Source organism: Lipophrys pholis, assembly GCF_963383615.2.
Source record: "Lipophrys pholis genome assembly, chromosome: 21".
In the NCBI taxonomy this organism is placed as follows: Eukaryota; Metazoa; Chordata; class Actinopteri; order Blenniiformes; family Blenniidae; genus Lipophrys; species Lipophrys pholis.
In genome coordinates, this window is record NC_137649.1 from 23524821 (window position 1) to 23547191 (window position 22371).

The 22371-nt window shown below is 44.3% G+C and overlaps 1 protein-coding gene across 1 annotated transcript; it reads left to right on the top strand.

Annotated features, from left to right (window-relative positions):
- Nucleotides 1-3722: 3722 nt before the first annotated feature.
- lbr (lamin B receptor) lies at nucleotides 3723-19599 on the top strand. Its single transcript, XM_080490746.1, has 14 exons — nucleotides 3723-3885; nucleotides 8905-9079; nucleotides 9577-9777; nucleotides 11050-11142; nucleotides 12356-12542; nucleotides 13256-13452; nucleotides 14435-14489; nucleotides 14598-14792; nucleotides 15539-15642; nucleotides 15827-15952; nucleotides 16698-16866; nucleotides 17743-17823; nucleotides 18187-18309; nucleotides 18400-19599. The coding sequence occupies exons 2-14, from the start codon at nucleotides 8909-8911 to the stop codon at nucleotides 18558-18560; spliced, it is 1863 nt and encodes a 620-aa protein (XP_080346872.1). The 5' UTR covers nucleotides 3723-3885; nucleotides 8905-8908; the 3' UTR covers nucleotides 18561-19599.
- Nucleotides 19600-22371: the final 2772 nt, after the last annotated feature.

Genomic DNA, 22371 nt, shown 5'->3' on the forward strand with positions numbered 1-22371 from the left:
ATCATTTAATAACTGTTACAAAATGTAGCATTTTACATAATGAGTTGAAAATGTATTACATTATTATATAAATGTATCACATTATTACATAAATGTATTACATTATTACATAATGAGTGGAAAATGTATTACATTGTTACATAAATGTATTACATTATTATATAAATGTATTCCATTCTTACATTTGGCAGCATTCTCACATACTGCGGCGCTCCAGGGTTCAGTGATGAATTTGTCCAGTCAGTGTATCAGGAGGATATCGAGGTTGTGACTGGATCAGTACATCAATACTTCACAGCGAGTCTGACATGGAATGAGTGTGGAATCCACATGACGAGGACGACCTCCTGGGAAGACGTTCCAGGTTTTGGGAGCGTGTTCCTTCTTTGTTGAGCCACAGGTTCTGGACTGTTGAGCTCTGGAACTGAAGACGTGAGAGAAGCAGTCTCATCTGGTTCATGTCGGCGGCTCCGAGGTTCTGGCCCCGTCTTTAGACTATCATTGGATTTTTCCAGGTTCTTGTTTCACTTTTCCAGTTCACCTGTAGCCGGCCGCACTCTGTGTTCAAGGGCTTTCATCTTCTGGCTTCGCTCCAAATGACAAATCACTCCCGTCCACAATAAATGTTGAGTTTCTCTGCTGGGTTTGGGTTTGGTGAAATACTGTGATGAGCTGGACGGAGGCCGTTGTTGTAGCTCTGAATGTGCTCAGATTTGTTTTTAAGGTTCCTTGGCTGTTTAATCTTCTCGTCGGTCCAGAGGCTCCTGGACCGACTCGGTACCGACTGCACTTTAAGACATTAAAAAAGACAAAGCAACCCAGACGACCATCCAAGACTCTGAGTGCAGACGCATCCAGGTCCCGTCGCCACAATAAGGATTTCTTCTCGCCAAAGGATTCAGCCTTTTCTACATTTGGTCTGTGTGTCAAACAATCTAATGAATAAATAAATAAATCACCAACGTCACCGGTTTAAATTCAACTTTAATCCACGAGTGAAGCAATCTTGTTTGTGCCTTGTTTTAAAGTTTAATGTCGTACATGCTGACAACACGTCGGGCCCGTCTGTGTCGTCACTGAGTTTTCTCCTCCGTCGTGCTGATGTTCATTTTGCAGGGAGAGTTCAACGGGTCTGTGTTTCACCTTTTTGTTTTCTGTTTCATTATTAATTTGATAATTTTTTTTAACGTCATCTTTTGGGGCAGATGTTTGCAGATGCTTCTCTTACAGCTTAGTAGTACAATCAAACGTTGACACACGAGGCCTATAAAAGGTGATCTTCACTCTGAAGTTATTTTTCTAAACCTGAAGCTCTTGTTTGGGCCCCCAGATGGGTGTGCGTATGTGTGTGTATGTGTGTGTGTGTGTGTGAGAGAGTGTGTGTGTGCGAACATTGCTTAAACCCGTTTCTTTTGCTGTGAAGCTGCAGAATCTTTCTTTTCCTTTCATTACTCACACTGTACCGTACGGTCCTGTCCATCTCCATTGCTAACATAATGTTCCGTTTGAGATAATGAAATAAATATTGCGATACGAGAGCAGAGGTGTTCTGTTTTAATATTTCGCTTTATGTCTCCAAACAAACGGCGTCTTCAGTTCATGATTCAGCCTTTCACTGCCCACATGTGGCTCTACAGCCCCTCTGCAGTGGCTACGTTCCAGCTTACACAGCATGGTGTGGATATAAACAATAATAAATCTGTGTTTTATGTTATCGACACGCCACGCGACCTTTCAAAGTGACTCTTATCTCCCAGTCGAAGGAGACGAATGTGAAAATGAAAGTAAAAAAAGGTTTGAATAGTCGATCCAGTGAAATCTGTCTCCTCTCACTGTCTCTGCTTTTCACGTCAGCAGAGAAATGTTGACTTTTTAAAGTTTCCTCTTGTTCAGATCAGAGGGAAATGATCAAAACCTTGATGGGGGAAAAAAAACCATTCAACTGAAATGACTTAAAAAGAGCTTAAAACTAGAGCTACACTTGGTAGAGCCTTTATGTCACGTTTATTTGGAACCAAGTTAGCATCGCTTACATGTTAGCCGGTAGCTCATATGGATGCTAACTAGCCTGTCAGGGAGCTCCTTCACTGTGTGAACCTCTGAGCAGGGAGCGTCTCCATGGCAACGGACGCTGATCTCCTCTGATCTCCTCCATGAGGTGCCTCTCCCATCCACTTTGTATGGGAACATTTTTTTGCAGGTTTTTTAGCCGTTAACATCCCAAAATCTCTTAGATTGATCCTTGGATGATGATGAATCATCCCTGAAGAGTTCATGTAATTCAGGTGAGTAGTTTCTGTGACTCTGAATATGTTACGTAGTTTGGGCGTACGTGTTGTTACAGTTACTACCAAGTAGCTAATGCTAACTCCTGCTAACTCCTGCTAACTCTTACGGTATAGGTCTTCAAAGTGCGGCCAGTGGGCCAATGGCAGCCCGCAGCAACATTTCTGGCTTCCCGCAATGAATTACAGTTGTTAGTTTTAATCTAAGATTTGTTTTCGAATTTCCCCACACTGTGACCCGTGTTAAAAAAACAAAAAAGAAAAGAAAAACATTATCGGGCTCATAAAATGCCACGCCATGATTTTATGTGAAACCCTGTTCTCGTGTGGACCGTCATAAATAAGTTTTTTTAAATATATTCTGAAAAGGACTGCGCACAGCACTGTTACAGACTAAGTTTTGCCAGGTTTAGCCCCATGTGTTAATCAAAATGTATTTATGCACAAAACATGTAAATTGTAGAGATGCAACCTGGTCAGTAAAATGATTACAAATAAAATTTTATTTGTCTGTTTTTTCTTCTTTTTCTTTGGTGGCCCTCAGTCCAATATTGGCCCTAAGCAAATCAAACCTTTGTCAACCCCTGTGTTTTTCATACTATACTGAGATTATTCAGTATATCAGTGAGGCAGAGCTCCACTACGAGATGGAGTGGTTATTTCCCCTTGTGACATCATGAAGGGAAAATCTTTTAATTTCCTGTATGAGCTCACGTTTGCTGAAAAGTGAGGAGGATGACAGACTTTCTTAACTTCTGGGCCTCATTGGAATGTGAATTTCGCTCAATGTAAGACCTTTGAATGTGTGAATGAATGATTGTCTTTCCCCAATTTCAGTGGGATTTAATGTAGGGCCGTGCACGGGTTCGCACTATCGCCACGCACTGACAAAGTCGTGGGCCCAAATACTGCACACAGCCTTTGTGTGTGGAGTTTGCATATTCTCCCAGGATAAAGTCTCGTTCTGCAGGGGTTTTTGTCCTGTTAAAGAGAGTTTTTCTGTTACACCATCTCTTCTGCTTGTTCATGAGGAATTGTTGGGTTTTTTTTACTCTTTAAAAGTGCATTGAAATGACTGTTGTATTTGGAGCTATAAAATGAAATGTATTTAAATTTCAGTTATTGCAAACACGTTACATGCATTGTAAAGTTCGTGTTCTATTTTATTTAAGCAGAAATCCTTGTCGCTGTTTAGAGGGCCTCACGGTGGCGCTGTGTGTGCGCGCGCGTGTAAGCGTGTGTGTGAGTGTGTGTGCGTGTGTGTGTGTGTGTGTCTACCAGCTCCACCATTTTGTTGAGCAGTTATTTGACACCAGTAAACAAAGGAGCGTCGACTCCGGTTCAACCAATCGCATGGCGGCCGAGACTCCGCGCCGACCAATCAGAGGGCGGCCGTGTTTAAATTGAATGCTGCGCGGACCAATAGCAAGCTTTGGCGCCTTCCGCGGCGCAGCTAGGTTCCACCAGGAGGGAGGGAGCGCTCACTCCGTCTAACGTTAGCAAAGTTTCCTTTTAATTTTAACGCTTAATCTTTTATTTCAGATTCACCTGGGATATTTAATCAGTTTAATTAATTTGGGATTTCTCGCGTATATCTGAGGTAAGTGCTCCTGCCCGGTGTGAGTGTGTGTATTACGGCTTGGTGAAGGTTTATACTTCTTACGGTGAAGAAATTGAGGCTTTAGCCCGCAGCTAACGGGAGTTGATTGTAAATTGAGGGTCGAGAAGTTCAGACTGATTTCAGGAAATGTTTATTATCTAAAAAAAATATGCTGTTTATATCATGGCGATGTGGACGTACGAGTAACGTCGGTCTCGGATTAATCCCCGTCTTTAAAACAACCTTTTATTGCGGGGCATAGCGGAGGTGTTTCGGGTTTACTTGTTGCCGTGTTAACTTGGGATTTGTGGTCGCGTGCAGTCTCTGAAAATATTGAAAACATTCTGCTTCCTCTCTAAACAACACTGAAATGAGGCCGGTTTTGTGTGTGTCCGTTTAATGAATTACTGTGACTGCTTGACGCCTCCTGATCAGCTCCGAGGCTGCATGTTGTCGACCCGTTAGAAGAAGTTTTGCTCACACCCTGATGGCTCTCTGGGTGAAACGTTATGATCATCTTGGTGATTTTATTAGATCGTCCCGATTAATAACAAAACACTCATGCACACGTGTTTACTCCAGTAACACACACACCTGATCCACACAGGTCTTGTGGCTTTATTGAAGGTGGATTGTCACAAATTAAGGTATTGATTAGCTTCTTGTTTACAGCTACACTTGGATTTTTTTTTTAAATTATTGTTTAATCAAGAAGCACATTATTTCAAACAAACTCCACGAAATAGAACTTAATGGGCTGGAAACTGGACATCTGTTACTAGCAGCAACCACAGACGCCAAAGGAAGTCGCCCACTGGTCAACACGCACACCATTGAATCCATAACACCAGTAACGATTGTTTAATGATTATACTCTATGACTATTTTATGATTCAACGACTACAAAGTGATTGAATGGAAACACACGGGGAATAAAAGAGGGTCGCTTTTGCAGCATTTGCTCATTTGGCTGTTAGAAACGCCTGCACACTGTGTATTACTCACATATACACGTTTAAAAAAAAATCGAATCACGAATTTTAAATGCTTTTAAAGTTTTCGTCTGATTTCTGGGGTTGTTGCTTTTATTTATTTATTTATTTTAGTGAGCGATAGTTTAAAGCACGACGTTTTCCCTCCTTTTTCTTTTTGTGACTACTTCTGTGGTTCTGTGACAGGATGACACACACACGCACACACACACACACACACACACACACACACACACACACACACACACACACACACACACACACACAAGCACGTTTCAAATTGCTGATATATGTTAAAAAAAAGAATAAGAATAATGTAACCTTTTTCTTGTTAAGATCAAGAAGCATTAGAGAAAAGTAGAGTTTCGGGCAATAAAGTTAGATCTTACCATTTTTAGATATATAAGATATGTGGTTATTTAAAAATGAGTTTATATCCATTAAACTGTGCTGAAGAATAAAACTCTTCGTTCAGTCGTTCCGTTGACACCCGGAGTGTTTCTGTTCCTGTGAGCTCTACACTGACACAACTCCACTCTACTTCCGCTATGGAGCCATTGTTCCTCACAAGGTTCACACCAGGTCTCTGCAGCCCGCCGCTCTTTAACCGCTCTGCCGTGGCTCCCTGTTCAATCTCCCACTCTGTGGGCTGACAAATGGCTCAGTCGTTAATCAGAGGAAATCCACATCACATGCCGAAGGTCCTGGTGAAAGTTAAACTTGTTTGGTTTAAAATGGGATCGGCTGTTTTTGGTCAGAAGGTTTCTGGTTGAAGCTTCGTTTACTAAAAGTCAATAACTCTGAGCTTTGGTTGGTTGGTTGGTTGGTTGGTTGGTTGGTTGGTAGGTTGGTTGGTAAAGTGCTCGTTCAATTAGGTTCCTTATGTTTTTTGTAAAGGAAATCAATGTGGTGGCGTGTTCGTCCGGTTCGATTGCCTGACTGGTTCATTCATTGTGTCGAAAACCAAAACTGGAAGAAGCCATATCATAATACCCCTGTGTTCTTCTTAAAGTGGTAATAATGGAATTTCCTCCCCGGGTGGCATTTGTCACCTACTTACACCCACCTACCTTGTCTTACTACGGATTTGAAAATTCTTGTGAAATCCCTTTGAAATGAAAATGTTTGGTTGAATCATATCGAAACTAAATGTTCCACTTCTGTCTCGCAAACTACAGGAAATGAATCGTGTCTTATAGAAAGAATTAGTCAGCGGATCAGCGATTGGCTGAGTGAACTATATCGACCAATGAGAACGCTCCTTTCATTTCACTCTGACGTTTTGCACGAGGCTCGTTAGATTTGAGTGATGTTGGAATATTAAAAGATATATTGTTTAACCATTTTGAGCTAATGAATCAAAGAGCTTTCAATTATTCATTTATTCTCTTTATTAACTATAGTTCTGTAACTTCAATCCAAAATAGTTGAACAAAGTATTATATTTTGAATCTTAAAGGAAACTTGGATGTATAAATGATATTGATCACCAATATGATTTTAAATACGTTTATTGAATATAATGTGAAGTTTTGACTGGATCATTACTTGTTCTTTAGGAATTTACTCTTCTTGTCATCAGACTGAGAAACGCCTGAATGGACCCGAATCCCAATGAAACATCTACATCACTGGAGAAAAACTCCTGCATAGTGAAAGTGAAGCACGAGGTTTATGATGTGAAGAACTATGGACAGAAAGATGGTGTCCTTTTTTAATCCTTTATAATCTGGCTGTTGATGCGAGGCTTTGGCTTCCTAGAGACCCGGAACTTTCAGCTGGAACTATTCCTCTCACATGTTCTGACAGAAATGTTTGGAGTGTCCAGTGTTCTAAATTGGACCTGTGGTGGACACACGGCTGCAGCAGCTTAGTTCCCTGCGGTTTGTAGACAGTGGCAGCTGTAAAATCCCTGGCCTGGCTGTCTCTGACTTGTCTGACAGGTCTGTCAGCAGTTCTGCAGCAGCGCGGTGGTTCTTTAGACCCTGAGCCCCTCTGGCCACTGTGGCCCATCATGCTGACCGTGCAGAGGCCACTTCATTGTATCCAGCAATGCCAAACCAGCTCCGCTCACTAACCCACAGCTCCTGAGTGGCTCCTTGCTCAATACAGGGACGAAACAAGTCGCTGTGGTACAAAACAGAGAGAGTGGACGATGGGTGTTTGTGATATAACCTAAAAAAGGAAATGAAACCTGATTTAACCAATTTCACCAACAAGCTGCAGTATGTTAGAATCTTATCTTCATTTCCTTACTTATATTTAAGTTGAGGTGAAAAATGGTCGTCCAGCTTTGTCGTGTTTGAAATCTGGATAAATGCATAGAGTGTCATAAATAAAGAGTGACACTTAAAAAGGTTCAAAGCTCGACTGATTCATGGATTACTCCGTGGTTTTAATGTAAAAGCTCACGTTCTGTTCATCGATCTGTTACAGCGCCGTTTGAATGTGCTTGAGACAACAGAATGATCCGATTCTGATTGTTTGGCCAATGTTTGTAAAGTTTAGTTGTTTTTTTTTTTTACTTTGGGAAAAAATATTGGAGTTTAGAAAAATCGCACAACAAAGGATGAATAGAAAGTGTGAAATAAAAATATGTAACATTCCTGCCCCACCAGAGTGCGTACTCACAATATCAGTAAAAGAGACATTTATTTTGGAATTGACGACAATTCGCTCTTGGATTTTGTTTTTAAATGTTTTCTGTCCCTTAATGAAAATGTAAATAGTGTTTGTTCTTCTTTATAGAGTACACACCGTAATAACTTCCACCCACTGATGTTATTTTAAGTAATTTCTAAAATTCTGTGACTTTATAGAGGCAGTAAAACTAAACTCACCTGACCTTTGGCTAAGCCCCGCCCCCCTCAGTTACTGTTGCTAACTCGGACAAGCCGTCGCAGCCGACTGGACGTTTGCGTAGCAGCCGTCGGTGTAGAAACCTCTCGCCAGCTCTAGTGCTTCTGTTTGGTAGGCAGGTGGTAGTTTAATGCTATTGGTTTATCTGCTCTTGGGGGCGGGGCTTAGCCAAAGGTCACTTTGTGTGACACAGGTTGTGTGAGTATTAAAAGACAAATCTGACATATTTCACTATTTATGGCTTTAATAAAGACACATAATTTCCCTCTGGGGTTAATAAAGTATTTTCTATGCTTTTCTCACCAGATTTGAAAAAAAATATTGTGTACTATTGTTGTTGGATCCTTTCTAGAGTTCAGCAGTACTGCCACCGGGTTTAGCAAGAAAAATATCCTAAATGTGACTAATGGCATGAAGGGGAAATTAGAATAAAAAGTGACATCATGCCTACGCTGCACAACAGGAAGAAATCAAACTGAGGCTCAAACAACTGCAGTTAATCTCAAATACAAGTTTTATTCCCGTCATCCACTTCCACCTACTACATCATGGTTCCTTAAACAGGAGAGCTGTCAGCCCGTTTTCTGTGAGGAACAAATTATAATTAAAAATTTATATTATATTTTATCAATCCAGCAAGAAAACTTCCAGAGTGTGTTTTAAATAAAACTTCTCTCAAAGCTGATTTACTTTGTTTTAATTCATGTTGAATTCACTGGTTCCTGCTAAATGACTCTGGAACACAGCAGCAGTTTTACTTCATCCAATCAGATGATTTGTTATAAGACTACCTCGCTGGGGAATTTAAATTTTTTGTCTGAAACAAGTCAAGTTGGGTTTTAATTTGTCATGAACTCTGCTTCCTTGTTAAATCAGGACTGGAGTCGAGTGACTCCAGAACTCTTGTTATTTCTCAAGCAGAGTTTTGAACGTAGACCTCGGGCTTTAAATGTGAAACCTGCCTCTCTCTCCTTTGTTTTTGTTTTTTTTCTTTATCTTACATTTCCGATGGAAATCCACCTTTGTGCTGCAGCATCGTTTCTATGAAGTCCTTCGTCCAGTGCGCTTGGGATTTCCTCCAGTATTGAAACGTTGCTCACCTGTGTGTTGATTTCTGTCCTGTTGTTTGGAAGAACCGCCGCTGCCACTCTCTGTCGTTCCCTTCCAGGTCGATGAGGATGCCGACTGTGAAACACCAGAAGGGGGACGTGGTGATGGGCCGCTGGCCCGGCAGCAGTTTGTACTATGAGGTGGAGGTGCTGAGCTTCAACGCTCAGAGTCAGCTCTACACGGTCATCTACAAGGATGGGACCGAGCTGGAGCTCAGAGAGCAAGACATCAAGGTGGGACCACTTGTGTTTACTAATCTATGTACAGGAAGTGGGTTAGGAAAACGCAACAGTCGACTTTGAGGAGCGTTACAGTTGTTTTGTAAGTTCAGCATGCTTTCCCCTCCCTTCAGTGCTCCTTTTCATGACTGCTTTGGCAAAACTGCTTTAATCCAGAGCTACAAACTTTACAAATGCGTCATAACTAACCGTTTGTGACTCTGAGCCCTGTTGAGCAACATCCTGTTTAAAAGTTGCTCAAATGCAAAGAGATTACAGCTTCAGTTTGAGTGCAGGTGGGTTCACCAAGTAGTACCTGGATGAGGTACTGAAATAACATTATGGAGTTAGATGTGTTGATAACAGGGACGCACAATCTGCTTATTAACTAAAAAATAATTAAACATCTAAATTGATGGTCGTATGACGAGAAAAACCAAAAACCCACACCTCTATTCTGAGTCCATAATCGCAGACATGTAAGTCTTTGTTTTGATGCTGTTTTTCTTCAGAATGCGGCTGGTTTCTATACTCGCTCCCGTTCCCGCTCCCGCTCTCGCTCCCGGTCACCGGGCCGCCGCCGCAGCTCCTCACGCTCTCCTGCTCGGACCGCACGCCGCTCTTCGTCCCGGACCGCGGCGACAGAAAACGTTCCGTCCGCACGCAAAGACCTCAAGATGAAGGACATGCTGGAAGTCAGGCTCACCCCCCTGGTAAGAGCTTCTTCAATGAATACTGTCACTTTCAGGACATTCTGAATATTCATATGGAAATGGAATTAAGTTTTATAAATTAAAGACCAGCATTATTGACATTAACATTATATTATTAGCGTGGAGCTCAGCTGGTTTGTTCTTCCGGGGCCCGGCAGGTTCTTCTCTTAAGATTACCAAGGAACTGTTTCATTAGTTGTTTGTTTGGAGTACCAGTGGGTTGTACAGAGTCGGGGTTCTGTTAGACTAACAGAGACACGGCTAAACTTCTGTCCTTCCAAAACCGTGGCTGTTGTAAAAGTGTTGGTCAATGATAGAAAATGATGGGCTGACCCAACCTCTGAGATGTAAGAACCACAGAGGAAGCTTTCATGTAAAAACTCCTGCGGGTAGGAAGTTTGAAGTTTACAGGATTTTGTGGTGGTGGGACCGCTGAAAGTCAGCAGCGAGGGTCTTCTTTGAGCTGTTATATATCATTCATATCAATTTGTTCCCGTCCACTATGGGACATGGAAATCCTTATATAATGTATGAATTCCCTGCCCTCTGCCTCTGCTGGTCATCCTTTTGACCATGTTTGATGTCCACTCTCTGTGTGGGTCTCTGGGTTTAGCGTGGGGGACGCTCCTCACATTAACTTTCTCTCTCACGTCACACAGAAATAGACCTGCTGCTACTTAAACTGGCTTCAGCAGCCAGAATACTGCCTGTGTGTTCAGTCTCTTCCACCGAGCACACCCCGTGAACTTGATGACCCCCCGCCGTTACGCTGAAATGTGCCGGCTAGAACTCTAGTTTACTGTACTTCTTATTTTGTCTCTGTGGTAGTTGCATGTACGGGGGAGACTTGATGACTGAGAATCCACACAGAAGTCTAAAAGTGTATCCTGAGATGATGGTTGGGGGAAATATCAATGTCAGGGTTGTCAGACTGGTTTCAGATCACGGGCCAGATACAGCACAGTGAACTATAGATAGTTCACGTCTCACTTTTATTCTTGGTTTCAGCAGGATCAAGTCTCATTACATTTCAAACTCCTAAGATTTCACTGAGCATATTTTTAGAAACTCATGGTGAGTCTGTCGTGCGAATGCTAATTCACTGGCTTTTACTGCTACGGTACTCCACGCAGCGCCATCTGCTGGTCACTCCTGCGTTGTGTTACGCCCCTGGTTTCAGTCCATGGGCCGTATGTTTGACGCCCCGGGTTTATGTTTCCGTGTTTTGATCCAAACTGTGTTCTTTTCATCCCTCCATCCTCTGATTGGCAGAAACATACGGCGGTGGCTGAAAACAGCAGCAACAACAAGCATGAAAAGAAAGAGGAGAAACAGAAAGAGGACAACAACACTGAAGTCAATGAGGTGAGTTTGTCTTCTAATGACCCCAAAAAAAAACCAACATTGTAGGAAGATTTTATCGTTCAGATGTTTGGACAGAGACAATCTGCTGATGAAACGTTGGTTGACATCATTTGAATGTTTGACCACAATGGGGGAACAAAAAAGTGTTCCAGGTACCGGCGCTCTGTAGGAGTGAATGGGCTTTGAAGTAAGTCACGGCGAGAGGAATGTCATGATGCATGCACATTGGGGGGGCTACCCTCACAAGACTGCTGCTCGTTCAGACCGTCACGTGTTAACACGTGCCGACTGATCACGTTGTGTTCAGACGCAGAGGGAGTTCTCACAGACTTTCATGTTTACAGTTTTCTTATGATTTTTTTTTTTTTGCTGTTTTGAGAATTACGTAAGATGGAAATAATCCTACGTGACTCTGGGTTTTCTGTACAGACCTGACGGTGTAACCGTGGACCGTCTGACGTTCTAAAAATCAGAATGGGGGGAACTGCTAACTGGAGAAAGCAGCTTCTACTAGGAAACTCTAGAAAACCTGTACTGGTTCTAATGTGCGAATATGTGTTGTTGACGCTGGAACTCAGAGGAAATCCAATGCAGCGGCCTCCTCTGACCCCCAGCAGAACCACGCTGGTCCAGTACCTGCTCGCTTCCTGTATGGATCAATGTAGCAGGCCTCTCTTTGTCGCCCTCTCACATTGATCCATGACGCTGCTGCCCAGGTCATCACATGACGCCTTCCCCCAGAAACCCCACAGCCTCCAGTTTTCACTGTCTGGATCATCAGAACGTCACTCTGCTCTTCGATCTGAGCTGTTGGGCCTTCGATCACATTGTATTATGTTAGGAAATCAGTTGAAAGTCCTGATGTGACGCTGAGGCGTGAGGCTGGCACAGAGCCGCTGGGATAGGTTACAGGCAACTCCTTAAAGTTGATAATCACAGGTTAAAACTATGTTTTTGTCATTATTTATTAATTTTGGAGGGATCAGATTGTTGTAAAAAAAATATTCGGCGTCTGTCTTTTGTGGCGTTTGTTGTTGTCGTCTCTGTCTCACAGTTGCCAAGTGGAAAACACACAACTCCATCCTCCATACCTCGCTCGCCCATACGCTCTCCTCTCCAGTCACAAGACTGAGCCGTGACGTTCTGCGTTTGCGAATTTGCTTCACGCTGTAAAATCTCCCGTGTTTGCTCAAATCCTCGTCCTTTCCTCCAGAAGGCTGAAGCTAAGGTGGAGGGAGAGACCGAGACGAACCAGGGTCGTTATAACCTGCGGCGCAGGAAGGACGCTGGAGACGAAAAACCAGCCGCAACCAAACCCAGCGCCCAGCAGAGGGAGCCGGCGGCAGCAGTCGCTCCTGGTGCTGGCGTCTCCACCCCACTGGACTTCGGAGGGAAGATCGGTATGTACTTGATGTTCCTCCATTTGAATATTGGATCATAGGAGCTGCATTCAGAATCTGCTGTGTCTGTGTGAGCTGGACTGGCTCCGCCCACACATGCCCATCTTGGGAAGAGGAGGAAGTACTTCCTCTCGTGGTGCCATGTGCCAGAGCAGAGCTGCCTAATTGTGGGAGGAGTCAAAGGGAGGAGCCTACCTTGATTGAGATTGGCTAAACCCCCGATGACACTATATAGGGTTTGATTTCTGATTGGCTGCTTGGAGCAACACACTTTTTAAAACCTGAAACAAGCCAGGGAGAGAGAGGACAGACTGTCTTCACTTCTGGGACGTCAGTCCAGGTATGGGGACGATTAGTACTGCTGGAGAACCTCTAGGAAGAGGATTTTGCAGAATATGACCCTTTAACATGTCGTCAACACCAAAGCTAATTTAACCATAATTCCATGGATCGACCGTCTCCCTGTGTGTGTATTGTTGATAATGTCTGTATATTTACGACAGTTGGTAAATTATATTTTTTGTGTTGCAAGAAATTCCAAACTTTGTTTTTCTGCCAAAAGAATGAGACACGACTGAGAGAAGAACAGCAGCGCTTCGGCGCTGGCAGCAGAGAGACTGAGCTTGTTGGGGCAGAACAGCCTCACTGGGTGGCGTAGGGATCTCAGTCTGGATGACGGCCACGCCGCTCTTGTCTGCTGTGATGTTTTCCAGGGGTGTACTTCTGGCTCGTCTTCCTGCCCGCCTGGGTGCTTTTTGTCATCCTCCAAGTCAACCTGGGCGACCCCAGTCTGGTTAACTTCCCGCCCCCCCTGCCCCCCCTGGACTCCTTGTGGGACGTCCAGGCCCTCGGCTTCGTCCTCCTCTGGGTCTTCTTCCAGGCCGTGCTCTACATCCTACCTGTTGGAAAGGTGAGCGACAGGTGTACTTTTATTGGTACCGTCGGTACTACCATTTGAACACAGTATTTCCCACAGACGAGCGTGACGTCAGTCGCTCTGCGGGTTCAGACAACAGAGCAACATGGCTGACGGGAAGCGCTCGAGACGCTCCGCTTCTCAACATACGATGCAAAATAGGCTGCAATGTTTTTGAGTGCGAGGCCAGTGGCAGGAAAACTCCTAATCTGAAGAAGTTGCTGGTTCAGCACTTGATGTTTCTCCAGGCTGGAGAGATTACTCGTTTGTTTTAAAGTGATTTGCCTCCATGGAGCCTCGTCGCATCGTTTCTAGAGGGGAAAGGAACAGGAGGAGGTGGAGCTGCGCTTTATTTTGTGTATTAAGACAAAACACTTGCAGACAGTTGTCAAACAACTGTGATGTCACAATACAAACAGTTGGATGTTTTTGAGATGTTTATTAAAGTTCATCCAGAAATATATGTTCTTTTTTTTTTTTTTTTTTTTTTATCAAACAAATTAACATTTATTACCACATAAACACACAAAAGTACTGAAACCTGGTACCGTTGAGTACCAATATCACTTTCCAGGTACTAGTCATTGGTTCAGATGTGAAAGGTTCACATCTCCTCGCCTCGCTCCTTTTCCATTACAATATATTACCACCGCGGCGTGGGCGGAGTCATTGGCTTTTCCCCGTCGTGCACAAGTAGCCCCCCCTATGTGATGCAGAGCGAACGTCCATCGGATATCAGCTCAAATAATAGATAGTATATATATATATTTATTAATAGTATTACAAAATGTGGATCGTTACGATGGAGCTTCACTGTCTGGTGTTTCGGTTTAACTGGTGCCCGTGTTAACTGGTGACTCCTGCCAGCAGCTGGTGTTAGAATAAGACAAACAAACGCTACGGTACTTTAAGGTGTTCATGAAGCACCGGCTTCTCTCTCCAATAAGGATCCTCTTCTTGTCCCTTTCTTCTCCAGCTGAGCGAGGGCATGCCGCTGAGGTCTGGGAAGAGGCTGAAGTACAGAACCAATGGTGAGGCTGGACTGTCTTCAGCACGTCACCCGTCCTTCTTTTCACCGTATCTTGTCCGCGTTCCTTTGTCCCGCACAGACGTTTGAGTTTCCACTTGTGCCCCCGCAGGTTTCTTTGCCGTGGTGGTGTCGGCCGGCGCCGTGGCAGCGGCGGTGCACCAGGGCGTGGACCTGACCTACATCCACACACACTTCCTGCAGCTGGCCGTGGCCACCTTCGTCCTCTCGCTGCTGCTCAGCGTCTACCTGTACGTCCGCTCCCGCTACGCCGCTCCAGACGAGCTGGCGATGGGAGGAAACTCGGGTGAGGAAGGAGGAGGCCCGTTGTTCGCTCTAATCACACTCCTTCAAGTTTTGAGGCTTTATAACGATCACAGACACTTTTCGACTGATTCTGGGAGACGAATCAATAACCAGCCGAGGGAGGTACAACGATATCTGCAGGTCTGATAAACACGACTAGACATCGGCGTGAAACGCAGATGGTCGCGCGCCGATTTCTGTCGCGGTCAAACGAAAAGGCGTGATTAACCTGATTAAACAAAATCGCCGTTTGCGATGACGTTTCCGAACCACCAAGCTGATGTGACGAATACCAACAGGGACGACGATCATTTTAAAAATCTAATTTCATGGGAGTGGAGGACACAAGACAACGCTGCGGCACCATTGGTGACGTTTCACTCTATTTCACACCAGAAGGTTTCGTGAGAATTCGCTTTATGTTGAGATTGAAGTCATTTTCACCAGTAATTCTTTGACCTTTTCGTCTCTGTTCCACAGCAGAGACCGTCTGTAAAGTTTAGATTTAAAGGGATTAGTAGCAGCTGGCCAGTAGTTTCATGTAAGTTGTGATAGTTTTCTCAGCAGGTGGACAAAAGCACCAGGATTAGTTGTGATTTAACGTCAGTATTCACTACTGAATCAGAAACCTCACTATTGAATCGTGCTTCTGGAGGAAATATCCAAACAACCACAGCTTGTTCGTTTTGGTTTCCAGACACTGACGTGGACGATCGGTCCTCTGCGTCTTTTCCTCCGTCTCTCCAGGTAATGTCCTCTACGACTTCTTCAAGGGACACGAGCTCAATCCTCGGGTCAAAGACTTCGACCTGAAGTTCTTCTGTGAGATGCGCCCGGGGCTGATCGGCTGGGTGAGTCCGCCGGCGCCGCCTCGTCTGAACGACGACGTTCGCTTTCACATCCTGACTTTCCGTCACAAATACATCGTTAGTCAGCGTTTAATCTGAGTGAGCGCGAGAGGAAGTGACGGTGCGTGTCGGCAGCGGTGGTTATCAGCTGTTCAGCCGGGCGAGTGAAGAACGTTTTCTCCTCCAGTGTCTGATCAACTTTGCGCTGGCGCTGGCGGAGATGAAGCGGCAGGGACTGGCGGCGCCGTCGTCCTCCATGATCCTGGTCAACCTCTTCCAGCTGCTCTACGTGGTCGACGGTCTCTGGAACGAGGTGCGTGCTCACGGCCGGACCGTCGCCTCCACGCCGCCATTTGGCCTAAAGAAAATCTGTGGTTTTATTCTCTTATAAAGGAAAATTCAACTTTCGGTTTCTTTTGTTTTCCTCCATGAACTTAGAAAACGACTGCAGACTTCAGATGAGTCGTCAAAAGTGCGACGTCTCTGCTGCGATTGTCCTCCGAGTTAAAGTGCGTCTAGACACCCCAAAATAAAAAAGGACATGAGGCTCCGTCGCTCCACAAATTCAAGCTTTAACTCGAGTTTAACTGCAACTCCGGAAAACCCACAAGGAACGGGAGAACGGAACGCCGGGAGAACGGGGATTCGCACGATGAAAATCGTTTTTAGCTGCAAATTTGATGAAGGGATTTTCTATTTTATTTATTTTTTTGCCCGAATTCATAAATAAACAAAAACACCTGGAATTAAATGTCCAAAATCTCCTCTCGTCATGAAAAATAGAAGAAATGTTGGATCTTTGTCCTTCATCTGTGAACATAGGGATAGAAGAGAAACTCGTTATTAAACTAAGGAAGGATTCTTGATGAAAGAAGAGAATTTTCCTTCTGGGGTGTGAACTAGTGAACTAGTGAACTAGTGAACTCTGGTGATGGAGGCTGCAGCGCGGCGCTTTAATCAGCCGTCGGCTCCTGGAACGTTCCAGGTTTCCTTCTACGAATAACGAATAACGTGAGTGGAGGTACTGAGTGTCCTGCTGTCCCTCCCCCCGCCTGCAGGAGGCGATCCTCACCACCATGGACCTGATGCACGACGGCTTCGGCTTCATGTTGGCGTTCGGGGATCTGGTGTGGGTTCCCTTCACCTACACGCTGCAGGCGTATTACCTGGTGAGCCACCCGAGCCCCCTCAGCCTCCCGGCGGTCGCCGCCATCGTCCTCCTGAAAGGTGAGCAGCGCCGAGTCCATACCTCCTTCTTTCTTTCTTTCTTTCTTTCCTTCGTTCCTTCTTTACTTTTTATTGTTGTTTTTTAGGAAAATGTAACAGAAATACAAACAATAATGGAACAAACAGCAGTGGAACTTCTGAAGTAACGTCTCATGTTCATGTGACCTCATTAATCCTCTTCTTCTTCTTCTTTTATCCTTTTCCCCCTCTTTTTCTCTCTTTTTTTTCTTCTTTTTCCTTTTTGGCTTTTTGGTCGTTGACGTCGTTCTCTTCGTTCTCTCTGTTCTCTTCGTTCTCTCTGTTCTCTCTCTTCTCTTCGTTCTCTCTCTTCTCTCTGTTCTCTCTCTTCTCTTCGTTCTCTCTGTTCTCTCTGTTCTCTTCGTTCTCTCTCTTCTCTCTGTTCTCTCTCTTCTCTTCGTTCTCTCTCTTCTCTTCGTTCTCTCTCTTCTCTCTGTTCTCTCTGTTCTCTCTCTTCTCTTCGTTCTCTCTGTTCTCTCTGTTCTCTCTCTTCTCTTCGTTCTCTCTCTTCTCTCTGTTCTCTCTCTTCTCTTCGTTCTCTCTGTTCTCTCTGTTCTCTTCGTTCTCTCTCTTCTCTTCGTTCTCTCTCTTCTCTTCGTTCTCTCTGTTCTCTCTCTTCTCTTCGTTCTCTCTCTTCTCTTCGTTCTCTCTCTTCTCTTCGTTCTCTCTGTTCTCTCTGTTCTCTTCGTTCTCTCTCTTCTCTTCGTTCTCTCTGTTCTCTCTCTTCTCTTCGTTCTCTCTGTTCTCTCTCCTCTTCTCTTCGTTCTCTCTCGTCTCTTCGTTCTCTCTTCTCTTCGTTCTCTCTGTTCTCTTCTCTTCGTTCTCTCTCTTCTCTCTTCTCTCTCTTCTCTGTTCCAGTCATCGGCTTCTACATCTTCAGGAAGTCCAACTCTGAGAAGAACGCCTTCAGGAGGAACCCGGCCGACCCCAAACTGTCCAGTAAGTTGTCCAGCTGCTCCGTCCTGAGTCCAGACGAGGACCAGTTATCAGTGGGATTTAGAAAAAAAGAAAAAGCAACCAGCAGAGGGCGCACTCTAGTGCTGAATATTTGAATGAATTTATTTGGATTTTCTACACCTGCATGATGACAATTAAATAAATAAGTAAAAAATGAGGAAGTCATAAATAACTCATTCTATTGTGTTCCTCACAAAAATAAAAGAAATTGTAACTTTATATTAAACAATTAAAAAGACAAAGTTTCAGTCCGAATTGAGGAAAAGTCCCGGTGGCGACACGAGGAGCAGGATGTGAAACGGTGAGGTTTGGTTTGAGGTTTGATTCTCCTCCGTCCTGCTTCAGCTCTGAAGACGATCCCCACGGCGACGGGGCGGAGCCTGCTGGCGTCCGGGTGGTGGGGCGTCGTCCGCCACCCCAACTACCTGGGAGACCTGCTGATGGCGCTGTCCTGGTCTCTGCCCTGTGGTGAGTGGCGGCCGGCGGCGCGGCGCTGTGGGAGCCTCTGGTTCAGACACTGACCGTGTCCCCGTGTCCCCGTGTCCCTGTGTCCCTCAGGCTTCAGCCACCTGCTCCCCTGGTACTACATGATATACTTCGTCATCCTGCTGGTACACAGAGATTCCCGCGACATGCAGCAGTGTCGGAGGAAGTACGGCTCGGCGTGGGAGGAGTACTGCCAGACCGTCCGCTACCGGATCGTCCCCGGCGTGTACTGACATACTTCGTCTGGACTTTTATTTTTTTTTTAAGAAAGTTTGACGGTGGACTGGCGGAGCAGCGACTCTTCAGGACCGGAGCTTCGTCTTCGTCCACAAACAAGAATCACCAAGTTTACCAAGCGGGGAAACGCCTTTCACCGGGGATGTCTCCTTAGATGTATATTTTTGTACATAACTTTGTTTCTACGCTTCAGAATGACGGCCCTGCTGCCCCCCCTGCCCCTCCCCCCTCCCCCTCCCCCACCCCCCCCCCTAAAAGAAAGAACTAGTCCGGTAGCAGCTTTATGAAGGATTGTCGGTATTCCCTGCTGGTGACGTGACGCGGGTGAAGCAGAGCAGCCATGAATTCTCAGGAGATCTTTAGACGCGTCTTGTATAGAAATTTCTCTTGTTTATAATTTTATTTGACTCGAGTGTGAAGTTTATTGTTATTGAAGATTCTCTCATTATTCTGTTCAGACTCCACCTCCAGTATTCTTCTTTTTTTTCTCTTTTTCTTTTGTTTCTTTCTAATTTTAAAAAACTTTTTTCAGTTTTTTTTGTTTTTCTTCTTTTTTCTCCTTTAATTTTATTTATTTTCTTTTTTTATTCTTTTTTCAGTTTTTTCTTCTGTTTTTTGTTTTTCTTCCTCTTTCTCTTTTGTTTTACTTCTTTTTCTCCTTTAAAAATTTTTTTTTTATCTTTTTCTTCTTTATTTTCTCTTATTTTTTTAAATCTGCCCCCCCAGTATTAGAACGACGACCCGCCGGGTTTCCTCCTCGCCGTCTGTCTTGCCGCCGTGACTCAGTTCGATGTCACTGGAGAGTGAAGTTTTCATTTCTGCTCGTAGCTTCCAGGCTTCTTCTTTAGAACGGCGTTAACGTGTATTTAGTCCTGAGCGCTTGTTGTTTTCTCGACGCCACGCCACGCCACTCTTTGAGCTTTAATTTGTAGGGACGGCGCCGGAGCTTCCCTACCGTGTGAACAGGTAGTGATACTTTAGTCTAGGAACCATTTCTCTGCTGTGCTGACTGAATAAATAGTTTGTTTTGTTTTTTACACCATGTCTTTCTCTGAGTAAATGAAGTTTCTCAGGAGATATTCCCTCTCGCTTTTATTTTTATTAACTTGCGGATATTTCGTTACGAGCTTCGTACTCCGAGTACTGGTCAAACACTTTCAGGCGTTTGTGGATGTGATCTAGATAAATATTCCCCGGTGCCCATCCACGTGCTCAGGGAGAACATGCAGCCTGCAGACAGACCCGCCAGCTTTCTGAGGCCAGTGTCTTCCAGTGTCCAGCAGGTGGCGACATTTCTCTGTGAAAGCAGCAGTGAGTGACGTGTTGAACCTGCGTTGTTTTTAAAAGAACCGTTTTATAATGAGTCCTGGCGTGCATTCACACAGTTTAATGTGCATTCACACAGTTTAATGTGCATTCACACAGTTTAATGTGCATTCACAATTTATTGTGCATTAACAGTCATTCACAGTTTAATGTGCATTAACAGTCATTCACAGTTTAATGTGCATTAACACCCGTTAATGTGCATTCACAATTTATTGTGCATTAACACCCGTTAATGTGCATTAACAGTCATTCACACAGTTTAATGTGCATTAACACAGTTTAATGTGCATTAACAGTCATTCACAGTTTAATGTGCATTAACACAGTTTAATGTGCATTAACAGTCATTCACAGTTTAACGTGCATTAACACAGTTTAATGTGCATTTACAGTTTATTGTGCATTAACACCCGTTAATGTGCATTAACAGTCATTCACACAGTTTAATGTGCATTAACACAGTTTAACGTGCATTAACACAGTTTAATGTGCATTAACACAGTTTAATGTGCATTACCACAGTTTAATGTGCATTAACACCGTTTAATGTGCATTAACAGTCATTCACACAGTTTAATGTGCATTAACACAGTTTAATGTGCATTACCACAGTTTAATGTGCATTAACACCGTTTAATGTGCATTAACAGTCATTCACACAGTTTAATGTGCATTAACACCAACAGCAGGTTTCATTTCACACCACCAGACTAACGTCTCAGATCTGCAAACTCACAATAGATGAGATAATTCTTCTCATTCATGTTCAGAATAATAAAAAATCCAATCCAGAAGAAGGTTAATTTATATATTCTGTCCCTTTTCTTAATTAATCCTGCTTGTGTCTGATTTCTTTTCGGAGTTGAAGTGCAAAGATTCCTGTCCTTTATTTTATTTCTATTTTTTTTTTGTGAGTGGAAAGTTCTGGGATGTGCTGCTTTGGCTTTTCTTAACGATTTGCCCACTTGAGTAAATCCCATGTAAATAATAAATAAATAAATTCTATACAAAGCGGGTGGGAGAGGTACCTCATGGAGGAGATCAGCATCTGTTGCCATGGAGACGCTCAGGCGGACAATTTAGACAATTTCCACTGGAATTTTCTGGTTTTCCATTTAATTTGAAAAGCAAACAGCAAATGAGAAACAAACAAAATGACTAGAGAGTCCGAGTCTCTCGCTTCAACAACAAAGAAAGAAAAAAGATGATTTAACTTCATAAATTCTTAATAATAATAACTTTACTTTAGACTCGAGTTTTGTTTTATAACAGAATGTAGAGAAGATTCTGCAGAATCCACTTCCTAATCGTCCCCATACCTGGACTGATGTCCCAGAAGTGAAGACAGTCTGTCCTCTCTCTCCCTGGCTTGTTTCAGGTTTTAAAAAGTGTGTTGCTCCAACCAGCCAATCAGGAATCAAACCCTATATAGTGTCATCGGGGGTTCAGCCAATCCCAGTCAAGGTAGGCCCTCCCTTTGACTCCTCCCACAATTAGGCAGCTCTGCTCTGGCACATGGCACCACGAGAGGAAGTACTTCCTCCTCTTCCCAAGATGGGCATGTGTGGGCGGAGCCAGTCCAGCTCACACAGACACAGCAGATTCTGAATGCAGCTCCTATGATCCAATATTCAAATGGAGGAAAATCAAGGAGAAGAAATAAACTTAGAATACTGAAGGTTTCTGGACCAGAAATTTGAACAAATGGGGGGGGGGTCTGAAGGTCTGCAGGAACCCTGTGTCTCCCGTTGACTCTGGTCTCTGCTCCCTGACTCTGGTCCCTGGTCTCTGGTCTCTGCTCCCTAGTCTCTGGTCTCTTCTTCCTAGTCTCTGGGCTCTAGTCTCTGGTCTCTGGTCTCTGCTCCCTAGTCTCTGGTCTCTTCTTCCTAGTCTCTGGTCTCCGACAGGAAACAGGTCAAAGTTTCCACGCATGAGCGCTCAACTCAGTTCTGACAATATTAAATCATCCAATGAGACAGGTCATTTCCCTCACAGCATTCAGATTAATAGGAGGTGATGCTCTCTCTCTCTCTCTCTCTCTCTCTCGCTCGCTCTCTCTCTCGCTCTCTCTCTCTCTCTCCTCTCTCTCTCTCTCTCTCTCTCTCTCTCCCTCTCTCTCTCTCTCTCTCTCTCGCTCTCTCTCTCTCTCTCTCTCTCTCTCCCCTCCTCCCTCTCTCCCTCTCTCTCTCTCTGTTGCCGTGTTTTTCCTGCTGCGCAGTGATTAATGTCTTCATTTCCCATTATTAAAGAGGAGCTTGGCTGCAGGCTGCAGATATAGAACCTCCTCATAAATCTCCGCTAAATGAACAGTCAAATAATCGCTCATCGGAAATTAAATCCAAGACTCATTAATAACGACCAGCTCGCGCAGACATGACAGGCTGGGGGGACGGGGGGGACGGGGGGGGGGGGGGGGGGGTCCGGGGTTAGATGAGAGGATGAATCTTGAGCTTTATAGAAAAACCGCCGAACAGTTTA